This window comes from Varanus komodoensis, unplaced genomic scaffold (genome assembly GCF_004798865.1).
Source record: "Varanus komodoensis strain SLA01 unplaced genomic scaffold, ASM479886v1 scaffold49, whole genome shotgun sequence".
Lineage (NCBI taxonomy): Eukaryota > Metazoa > Chordata > Lepidosauria > Squamata > Varanidae > Varanus > Varanus komodoensis.
Genome location: NW_025336072.1, coordinates 6,772,376 through 6,784,281, shown reverse-complemented (window position 1 = coordinate 6,784,281; position 11,906 = coordinate 6,772,376). Strand labels below are relative to the sequence as shown.

Here is an 11,906-nt window from a genome sequence, read left to right as displayed (position 1 = left end):
CAAATGGATTCCGGGGAGAAGGCAAGCGGATAGCAATAGTTAGGGAGAAAAGAGGAACAGCGTGGAACTCAGCACCAAGCAGAATATACAGTAAATTCACACGGGAAAAGTTGGAGGGTTTGAACCACTGAGGTGTAACAGTTCTTTCTTATTCAGGTTGATGGCAGGGAGGTAATAAGTGAAGTGTTTGCGATAATAGTCTCAGGAGTATTATCCCAAAGTCTCTGGCTCGCTCACTCTCACTGTGTGTGCGTGAGAGAGGGAGAGGGGGGGGGGCGCACGGGGGGTGGGGAGAGAAATCCTCTTCAGGCTGGGGAAATTAGTCTATCAATCTGAATCTGTGTGATCCATGTATAGTGTGCGATTATGGGTCATTATGCTGTATGTTGTTAGAGAACACAGAAAAGAAAAACGGGTGGGGGAAATCTTAAACATGATTTATGGAAGACTCTGCAATGTCTTTTCCCAGGCTTTTAACAGGCGAGGGCTGTACAATAGAACGTTTTGAAAGGCTAGACCCGACCTGCTGCCCACGCTGCCTCGGCTTTTTGTCGGGGCGGTGAGGAGAAAGAGGAGCCTGGATAGCAGTTAAAGCCAAGGGAAGACTCTGTCCCTTTAAGGTCACTTCATGCTCTGGTATGATGTTTAGGAGGACAGCTGGGCAATGGCCATCTGACTGACTTCGGCTTGACATCTGGGAGCCCACTGGTGTGTGGCACGCGAATCGCTTGATGTCGCCATTTAAATGCAAATTTGTGGGGGGATCATTGAAGCCTCACCCCGTAAATTCACACAAAAGGAACACTTCACACACTCCAAGGAGGAGGGGGTCGTTACTTCGGGAGGTCTTGGCTGCAACATGCAAATCTCATTCAAATCCACAGTATCTTCTGCATGACTAACTTTGCTAAGGTCAAGACTTTTTAAAGGGGTTGCGAGGTGGCGGCGGCTGGCAGTGGCTAGGCCACCACCGCAGCTCTTCCACCAAATCTGCTGAGCCTCGGCCGGCTAGTGGGCTCCCTCTGTTTCCCTCGCCCTGCTCCCGCTGGGCAGGATGTGCCTGGGTGAGCACTCCGCAATTGCTGGGTCGCACAGTCCTGTCGGGGCTCCTCAAACAACCAAAGTTTGAACCCTTTAAAGCCGAAGTTGTGTCCTCGACAGCGGAAGGCGCAGTGTTTGCTTTTCCCTGATGCATCGCGTACCCATGAACTTCACCTTTCGAGCATGTACTCAGGCCCGGGCTCAAATTCATTCTTGCCATGACCACCACCACCACCACCACCACCGCGCCTTAGCGAAAAGATCCCACATTTTATTACTGAAATGTTGATCTCCCTAAAGTACTATGAGGGTGCTATTAAAAGCAATCTCCCGCTCGTACTAGGTAGTTTTACAGAAGGAGGGAGGAATCCCCGCTTCCTTTCTTCCCTTACATCCAGGGCGAAGACGAGATGTTTGCGTCCGGTTTTTCACCAGGACACAAAAATAGGGTTTGATGGAGGAGTGTACAAAAACAAGCAAACAAACACACATAGGAGCCCACACACGCCTCTCATCCAAACCCAGGAAGTCATTTCTCCTGCAGCATCTACACTTTTCTCCTTGACTGTGGCTTACAGAGGAGACAGGGAGGAAAGATGGAAAGAAAGTAAGTTAGTGAATGATAAAGACCGTATTTTCCACGCTTTGGATGCAGGACCAGATGATCTAGAAAATGAGCTAAAATAGATTCAGCCTCAGAGTCTGATGGGAAGAGCAGCTGACTCCCCTATTTCTGGCCAGATGGCTTCTGAACACAGATTTGCATTCATTTTCGCTTAATATCGTCCAAAATAGCGGGGCAGCTGCATTTGTTGTCAAAAAGGTTTAAAACTCCCCTTTCTTTCTGAGGCAGGATCGTTACCTTATGTGATGGGGGCTTATGAAACTTTCACCTCCTCCCACTCTCTCCCCACACTGTAGTCAACAGTATCAGATTTAAAAGGATTTGTTTTAAACCTTCTAATTTGGTAATCAGATTTAAATCTCCTTGGTGCATGTAATCTGAATTAAAGATACTGTAAATGGTTTGAAGCATGATGCTTTTGTTAGTATGTGCTGGGAACAACTTTTCGGGATATCTCTAAAATTGGCTGCGATCAGATCCTTGTTCCATGCTGGAAAAGTTTTTTTTTGCTGTCTTTTAAGAAAAAAGGAGATAGGGGAATTTTGTGCATGGTGAATCCAAAAACTTTTATCTGCTAACTATAGTCTATAAAAATGCTCATGCCACAGAGAGAGAGAGAGAGATCCTATTTTTTCCTTACACCAAAGTGTTTTATAACTTTAGTTTTGTTTGGAAGTCCAGTCCAGTAAAAGTGTGACACTTTCCAGTATATCCTACAGTAACACTGAGATTATTACGGAGACAGGATTTTCCCCCTTTAATTTATCATGAATAGTTTCTATACACTTTGATTTAAGGTTATTAACATTCTATAGACAGTGGCATCTTTAATATGTGGCGATTGCTTCTAAAGACTAATCTCATTACCCTCAAATAGTCATAAAATATGATTTTATTATACTTACGTATTTAATTAGACGGCCAGCAATGTAATGGATTTTGAGATCGGGTAGAGCAACAGCTTTGATAATTCACTTATCTTTAGCAATAGTCATTAACCCTCAACACCAGCAAAATAGATTGCTTTCTAACACATCTTTCTGCACCCCCCTCACCCTTGGAGGAGGGATCGGGGGTCCCCTGATAACACAAATCGGACTTCGATTTTCACCGATTAATTAAAATATTAACATACCTACCCTGCCAATTCACATGAAAGGAAGTTCTAACCCACAGAAGATGCAGTCTGCTTGTAGGGCTCATGCCTTGCATTTTTAAAAATATACATGAATGTATAACCAAGGAGGAGGTGGGTGATTGAGAAGGGGGATCTGTTATGTCCCCACAGAAGAGCATGCAGAACACCATTTGTCTGTCCCCAGGGTCATCTTTTTGTAAAAGCAAATACCCTTTAAATAACTTGTCTGTCTGCCTGTGTTTATCTATCTAAGAATAATTCACCTCTTGCTGTCATTGCCTTTCATTTCATACCTACTTCGCTTCGTAAGAGTTTCTCTCTTACATCAAATGTCGTATAGTTCTATAGTGCAATCCTATGCATCCTTACTCAGAAGTTAAGTCCCACTGAACTTAATGGAGCTTGCTCCTAGGCAAGTGGGCATAGGATTAAAGACCTCATCAGCAGTACTTTTGAATGTACATTTTCCTCCCCCTCTCTCTCTCTCTCTCTCTCTCTCTCTCTCTCTCTCTCTCTCTCTCTCTCTCTCTCTCTCTCTCATTCTCTTGCTCTCTCTCATACACACAGAGAAAGACTTCTAATGATTCCTCGAAAACAGGAACAGAAAACAGGGCTTTAAAGATGCTGCTATGGTCTGCCTTTCCTAACCTGTTACCGGAAAAGAGCTAAAAGGCAAACGAAAAATCCTGTCACTTGGAAAGCAGCACCAAACATCGATTTGGACTGTAAAGAGCTCTTTTAGGGGTTCGTTTCTTTCCCACTACAAAACATCAATAGCTGCATAACTTTGTAGCAGGTTTCAAAATTAAAACGGAAGGATAAAAACAAAGTAGGACATGCTTCAGCGGGTGTTTGGATAAGAAGGAAAGGTTGGCTATTGTTCTTGGTGGCGTTAACCTTCCATAGGAATATTATTAGCAAGTTTATATTTCATGGTTGCACCCCTACTGCTGACCCTGCTAAGATATGCCCTTTACTCGAACGTAAAGGGTGCTTCATTGCAGCTGGTTAAAATGCACTAGTCACCATCTCTACAGTTTGCAGACCACCTGTAATATTTGTAGAGCCATAAAACTAAGCCAGAAACCTAATTTAAAAGTGTGTGTGTGAGAGAGGGGGAGGGGCGAGGGGGAGAGGGAACTGTCTTTAATACAGTCTTTTCTGTTACACACGTACAAAAACTTGCCAAAATTGCCACCCTGATTTAGTCCAAATATTGCTTCACTGGGGAGGGAAAGTGGGAATGAATCTGACATGCTTTTACCTGCTTATTACCAGCCTGTTTCCTCCAGACACATACACTTCCCCACTTTCTTCCTCCCCTTTCAACGTGTAGTTTGGTGTAGTGCAACTGTTTGTGGTCCATAATGCTTAACACACAGCATTGCTCTTTGTTGTATATATTTAGCAAGCTTACTAGTATTTTAACGATCGTGATTCTTTGCAAATTGCATGACGTTCCAGCTGTCCTTGCTTTGCGAGTTTCTTCCTTTATGTTTTCATATATATATATATATACATACACACACACACACACACTTCATTAGTTGCTGGCGCGCGTGTGTATTGCATGCATGCATGCATGCATGCATATATATATATATATATATATATATATAAAATAACGCTTGCGTTATAAGGGAGGGGGGGAAGCGTAACGCTGCACTCGGAGGCTGCAGCAGTCAGTCAGAACTAAACAAGCTGTGGAGCTCTTGGCTAAAGGGAGGATTTGTTCTGCCCCCCATATATGGCGTTGGCCCCGCCTCCAGAACGTCAGAATCTGACAGCGCAGTTCCCGTGGGTTTAGAGTTTTGGCTCCCGGGAAAGGTTCCATTCCTAGGGGATAGAGGGCTGAGTTTTGTACGCTTCCCATCCATTCTGCAAGACGCTAAAGGCCCCTCATCAAGCTCTCCTGTGTCCAGGAACACCTCCATGGTAATCATTTTTTCGTTTATTTGTCTTTTGGAGCAGGAAAGCCTTGCCAGAAGTGGTCGATTCAGCAGTGTCCTGAAGGTTTTTTGATGCTGTTTTACTAGGATAACACCACATTGAGAAGCCTCTACAAACAAACAACAAAAATTATTTATTTGTTAAAGAAAGGGGGGAAGGCGACATCGCAATACCGATGGTTGTAGTTGCTACTTAAAAAAAGAAAAAAACTTATTTTTTTTCTTCTCCCTTCAATCCCTCCGGTTTGCTTGTGGGCTTTTGTTTTGTTTTGTTTGTTTTTTGTTTTAACCTCCAAACTGGAACGCCATCCAAGTAGAACTGCTCAGTATATTGTTTATATCGTGCCAATACAGGACAGACTGAAGACGGAAAGACGACTTGAACTGGGCTTTTCTCCTACTGATCGCGGGGAGTAAAGTCATCTCTTAGATTCCAGTCGCCAAGGAGAGTGGGAGATCGAGAGAGAAAGAAAGGAGAGGGGGGGAAGCCAGAGAAAGAAACAACCACCAACGACTACCCCACACCCTTTATCTGACATTTGCCGTCATTTTTAGTCCCTTTTGGTTAGGAGCTGGTTTTGCCCCAAAACTGTTTTAATGTTTGGGATTCAGGAAAATATACCACGAGGTGGGACGACCATGAAAGAAGAACCGCTGGGCAGTGGAATGAACCCAGTCCGTTCATGGATGCATACCGCTGGGGTGGTGGATGCTAACACAGCCGCCCAAAGGTACGTGTGCCAAATTATCCTTTTCCCCTTTCCTCTCTTGTGTTTCTCACACCGACCGTAAATCGCCCTCAGTACTCCATATCAATTACAATCTCCCTGAACTCCGCTCCAATATCCCCCCCACCGCTTCCTTTCTCTCTCTTGTCTCTCTCTCTCGCTCTTTCGTGTTCTCCCTCTCTTCCTTTCATTACATCATATTACGGCTATAGCGACAAATAAAGAAATTGTCCTTTTTCCCAAATGTAATTCTCATCATCTTCCAATTAAAAGAAAAAGAAAAAGAAGCCGTCCCCCACCCACCCCTACCCCTAAGTCCCTGCACTCTCTGTTTCTCCAGTGTCTCCACTTCTCACTGAGACATTATCTTGTTTTTCTCCCCGCAGCGGTGTGGGGTTGGCTCGGGCACATTTCGAGAAACAGCCGCCTTCCAATCTCAGAAAATCCAATTTTTTCCACTTCGTCTTAGCTCTGTACGACAGGCAGGGACAGCCAGTGGAAATTGAAAGGACAGCTTTTGTGGACTTTGTGGAAAAAGAGAAAGTAAGTTTTTTATGTAACCTCCCTCCCACTTAAACCATTAAAAAGAATGTGATTTAAGTCTGATTCAAATGATTGAAGATAATTTTCACCTTGACTTAGACACTAGCAGTTATAACAGGACTCCAGAGGCATCCAAACCACGTGTAGTTACCCAAGTTCTGCTGTCAGGGGCTGGCCTCTAAGACTAGTTTGCAAAGTTGCCTCAGCCCAAAGGGCTTATTTTAACCACTAAAATCACCTTTTGGGTACCAAACAAATCTCGACTGCCACAAAGATATGTAAACAAAACATAGTAATGGAGAGCTGTGACAGAATCTGCTGGTATAGGCAACTCGAGGCCAGCTATGAGATTCTATATTTATACCGTGTGTGTGCGTGTGTGCGTGTGTGTGTAATGGAATTATTTGTCGTTACTTGCAGGAACCAAACAATGAAAAAACTAACAATGGAATTCACTATAAACTCCAGCTTTTGTACAGTAATGGTAAGTTTTCTTCTTTGCTACTTCCTGTTGTTGTTTTTGTTGTGATTGCTGTTGTAAGTCTATGTACTAGAAAGATGCCACCCTCTTTCTGGAGCCCTTAAAGAATTAAACAAAGGATATAAAGATTTTGAGATTAAAATTACATGACTGTGAACACGACTTTTCTTAAGGCAAAGGAGGAAAACAAAACATAAACGATCAATAAGTCAATGGTACTTTACATGATTAACCGGCTGGTCTTGAAGTAGAAAGTAACAGGAAAACGCACAAACACACACGCAAACAGAATCAATATCTGCTCCAGCACAACATCACTTTTAAGAGACACCCCTCCCAGTTTTGCAAATTAATGTTAATTGTTGTGATTGATTAGCTTCAACATGCCAGATGTAAAAGATTCTGCAGCAAAAGAATGTCCAAATTGAGGAGGAGATATTGACACTGGAAATTGCATACAGAAATGCATTGCATTTGGGGGTTTATTTCTACTGTTTGTGCTTTTGTTTTAACTTCATAACAACCCTGGCCATTATAATGAAACATACACACTTCAGTTATCTCAGTCAAGGCAACTGTCTCATGTTTCCGTGGGTTATGCACCTTAGGCAGCTGCAACCTGCAGTGTATTTTTATTGGAATTTCTTCCCACCACTACCACCTATCCCATACATGTTTTATGCAAGTTTCGATACATTACACAAAACATTTTGATCGCTGTTCTGATGTAGCCATTATGTCATTTGTGTACCTTGCCTTGCTAACCACATCATTTTTCCTGATGAGAGATGGTCTCTGTTTTGTTTTTGTTCTTCTTTCCCTTTGACAGGAGTTAGAACGGAGCAGGATCTGTATGTTCGGCTAATAGATTCAATGACCAAACAGGTGAGAAACTTTAAGCTTTTCTAAAGTTGTGTGACTTGCTGAGTTTGTGTCTTAGAGGGAATAGAATTCTTCATGGCTCTGATGACCTGTCTATTCTTTGAGTCTCCTTGATATGTTAATTAAAATCCCGTACTATTGATAAATATTTCAAAAGTGAAATAGTTTAATTGTTACTACCATCAACCTGTTATTAATATGCTGACCTCTGGAGTCAGATTTCCATCTGATTGGTATTAGGAAAAGGAGAGATGAAAGGGGAGGGAAATGTTTCAGCATTAGACCAATTTTATTTTAAAACAATGTGGAAGAATAACTTCTAATATCACTGACAAGATAATCAACTTTTAATTTTGATGTGCTGGAAGAGGAAGTAGCTTGGGTTTTTCTGATCTTTTCTTAACTTTTCAAAAATGAGATGAGTCTCTTGAGACATTTATTTGGGATATAAAAGTTAAATGTGTCGGGGTGAAAAGTCATCTTGTTCTCCACTAGTCTGGATTCACCTCAGAGTCCCCCATCTCCATAATTCAAGCTCTATGCTCCAGGGGTCACCCAAACCTGTCCATTTTCCCTGAGATCAGCTCCTGTTTCTTCCTCAGACCTCTGTCATCCCTTGTAAATAACATAATTACAAGCAGGTCCTTATTAAATTATTTAAACTGTCTTGGTCAACTTTCTGGAGGGTAAGTGCTGTGCTATAAGGACTCCTATAAGACGATTAAAGTCAAACAACCTCTCGAAGATGCCGTTTAGTAGTTAGATGGCTCCAGAGTTGTTTTGCTTTTAAATTTACTCCAGAGGCAGGATTGGTGGCTTTTTGCTTGCCTGCCTGCCTGCCTGCTTGCTTGCTTCCAACAAAATATTGGGAAACAAAATATCTCTACAAATTTAAACTAGGGACACATGTGCCTGTCAGAAAAGATAGAATTGAGGTGCTGGTACTCCTGTAGAAAATGTCCAGTACATTTTTAGGTCTTTATAAAATAGCTGGAAGAGAGAGAGGTTTTCTCTGACATTTCTATATAAACATTTAAACTATTAAAGCAAAAGGCAGGTTTTCCAAACTGCTGGCCTGAAATGTAATTCTAGCTTAAGTTTTCAAACATTTTCCCCTATCTTACAACCAGAAAGTTTTCAGTGATCTTGACAAAAATAGTGTTAGATTTAAATGCTTCCCATGGTAACTGAGTGGTGTTCATTTTGGACAAAACCGATCTGACAGGCAAACTCCAGTCGTTTGACAAAGACGGAGGCATTGTGCCCTCCAATAATTATTTCAATAGGTTACAGAGAAGCACCCTTTTAAACTCTGTAGCGCTCTCGAACTGACAATGTCTTTTTATTTCCTTTGTACATTGTAGCTAAATGTTTTCGGAAATAGCTGTAGGCTAATTAAGAGGATACTATAAGCAGCTCTGTAAGTTTCGCTGCTCTCGATTAAAGGAGGGAGAGAGAGAAAGAGAAAAGGAAAGAAGCTAACATTTTCAAGCACACTTTTATTGGTAATTGAAACTGCGGACCATTGCTGTAGCTCCAGTGCTGAAAATACAGGCTTTTAATCTCTCTTCGCTGACGGGGAGGAAAGGGGGGGGGCAGCCCAGTAACTGATCAAAGAGTCAATGGCGCTGAACCGACAGTTTATGGATTTCTGTTGGTGCTACAAAATAAAAAATAAATCACATCTAAATACGCGGATTCATCAGAGGCGAGGTAACAATCACCAGAAGTTATATGGCGTGCTGCAACAACAAACATTTGCAGCCTCTGATTGCTTGTTATGTCTGTAGTGTCATATATTACTTCAGGCTTTACCAGACTATACCTGCTTTAAAAAGTTGCTCTTTGGAGAACTAGGCCATGTTCCCGCTTCAGTGACTAGGACTTTTGCAGGCTTTCTCTGGAAAGGACACAGCTACCCATTGTGGCATTGTCAACAAGCAAAAAAGTGGCTCAGAGTGGGTATAAAATACAGTAGGTAGGTGGGTAACGAGAGACTGCCTTCCTTCCTCGTCCTTGTGGCGGTGGAGGTACTAATGGTGGGGGCTGGAAATGTAGATGTGGTGGGAGAACATCCTTTCTTCCACCTCGCCGCCTCTTTGCTGAGAAGGCAGAGGAGCTTGCAGTACTTCGACTGGAGGCAAGTGACCTCATGGAGCACAGACGGCAGAGGCCCAAGCTGTGCGAAGGGGAGAAAAGGGGGTGGGGAGGCAAAGCGGTCAAGACCGGGAAACAAGGAGGCCCCCCTTCGCCCCGTGCAGCGCTTGGTGTCGATGCCTCGCTGGCTGCGGCCTTCTCGGGGACCAGGCGAGGGGGCCTGAGCGCCGCGCTTGTGTCCGTGGTTCCCGAAGGAAAACGGCGCGCTCGGGAAGCCTCTTCAGGACAGCCTTGGAGGAAGCACGCAACGGCGCGCGGACTGCGCTCTCTCCCTCTTTCTCTCCGGGGGAGGCCGTGCTGGGGGAGGGGCAGGAGTGGCTGGAGCACTGAAGGCTGCACCAAGCTGCATCGTGCAGCCAACTTGCTGCTGCTGCTGCTCCCAGTCCGTTCAGACACGACAGTTTCCTGAGTCTGGCGAGTGAAGGGGCCGAGAAACGGAGAGCGCGCGCGAGAGCGCGCGCGCGCGCGCGCGCGAGGAGGCGCACCTATAGCTCCACACCATCTGTTAGAGCCTCTGCTCAAAACCCACTCAACCGTGTGCCCACACTTGCCTTTTTTACCCAAGAAAAATCATTGTTAGCAGTTTCAAAATAAACACCAGATTGCCCATTAGCACTCTCTTACCCAAATATCAGGCCAATAATAACCATATTGTTGTGCATGCTTCTGGGATTCCTCAAGGCGGTTAGACACTTCTTGTTTTGATCCGGGAAAGAGGCGGGAGGTATTGAATCGCTTCCTAACTACTTCAAAATGCGCTTTAATACGCTAGTTGGTCGGTGTTTGAGAAGAAATGCCCTTGGAATCTCTAAGCCACAGCAGCAGAGACAAGGAGCCTGTGAAAGGCTTTCCCATCACACCTGGCCTGCCAGGTTCCGTCTATCTCCCTGCCGTTAGTTGTGGGTGTTGAAAAGCTTTGGCATTGCCACAAAAAGTGTTGGCGTGCTCCATGTTTAGCTTGTTACATCTATACCTCCCTTCCCTGTCTTTTAAAATGATGCCATGGACCAAGTGCTTTTGGGGGGAAAACAACATGATCTCTGCATGAGCAATAGCCATAAAGTCTTTCTAATGAGCAAGTAACAAGTTCCAAACTTAACAAAAATACAATAAAATAAAATTGGCAGCCTGTATTCTTTAACTATGGAGAGCCTTCTAAAGCCTGAGTGCAAAGACTCAAGAGTTAATAATCTTGTAACTGCAGCTTTTGAAAAAGACGCTGTTCAAACGGCTCTTTCCTTGAGCCCAAAACCCAAGCCAAAGCATTGTGCTTTTAGGTAGGAAATAGTGTTTCTTTTGGTGCTGCTTACAAACCCCAGGGGGTGTGTAAAGTATAGCGCTAATGCTTCTAATTGGAATAGCATGTTACCACAAAATTGTTTCACACACACACACACACACACTTTTCATTTGCAACGTTTGCTGACATAGCCTTTAAAAAAGGTAAAACTGATAGAGAAAACAAAAACCAAAAAACCTAATCCACCACCTCAGCTTTTGGCTGTGCCAAGAGGAAAGTCGATCATATCCAGCCGAGTCCCTACAGGGGAAAGCCTGCCTTGGAATAGGCCCGATTTTTAAAACCTGGATCGCACAGTACTGTGTTGGTCTTTCATGGGGGTTTTCTCTCAACATGGACTGCTTCACTGATCCCAAAGGGGAATGGTGTAGAAAGAAATAGGAGGGGCTAATGTATAAGGAGGAAAGAGCAATTTAAGTCTTAATTGGGGTCCCCCCTTACAATTATTTATTTACTTTCATGCAAACAAAATCCCCTCAGCCTTCCTCTGCGCGGCAGGTTTGCCCACGCAGAGTTCCAGCTGAGTGTGCTGGTCACAAGAATGTTTGTGTCTCGTATTATTTTTTAATTTATTTTGTTTGTTTAAACCACCACTTGCTAAGACCTGGATTGTGTTACGAATCAGCGTGGCTGTGGCTGGGACATATTTGGAATATTCTGCTAATTTTACCCCCAGCCGCTGGGATGAGTGAGACTACACTCATTCCTCCGGAACGCGTGTAACTGGAGCAGCTTTCACTGAACAGAGAACATGTGAGAGAAAGGGGAACGGACAGGAGCTGAGGGCCGGTGCGGCGGGAAAGAGAAAGGAGTCGGAGACGTGAATAAGTCCTATTAATTATGCCCCAATCCTATATCCATCTGCTTGAAAGGGGTGGCTCGTTGACTCCACTCCAAGACAATGTGGTTAAGGCTGAGGTTTGCCAGGCTGCTGCAATCCCGGAAAAGGTTCTTTCGCCTCCCTATTAGCCCTTCCGCCCGCCACCCCTCCCCACTCCGCTGGAGAAAAGGGAAGGCAAGAGGGGAAATAATGTGTGACGTTGACAAATGGTTCTTTGACAG

General features: G+C 43.9%; 1 protein-coding gene across 8 annotated transcripts in view; it reads left to right on the top strand.

The window, feature by feature from the left end:
• Window positions 1-4,620: 4,620 nt before the first annotated feature.
• EBF3 (EBF transcription factor 3) overlaps window positions 4,621-11,906 on the top strand; it is a 216,228-nt gene continuing 208,942 nt past the window's right edge. For 4 of the 8 annotated variants that reach the window (XM_044445625.1, XM_044445623.1, XM_044445624.1 and 1 more), the window contains exons 1-4: window positions 4,749-5,484; window positions 5,868-6,024; window positions 6,445-6,508; window positions 7,335-7,390. In XM_044445625.1, coding sequence (XP_044301560.1) covers window positions 5,351-5,484; window positions 5,868-6,024; window positions 6,445-6,508; window positions 7,335-7,390 — 411 coding nt within the window. In that variant the 5' untranslated portion in view covers window positions 4,749-5,350. The other 4 variants (XM_044445619.1, XM_044445620.1, XM_044445622.1 and 1 more) reach the window with 3 other exon arrangements.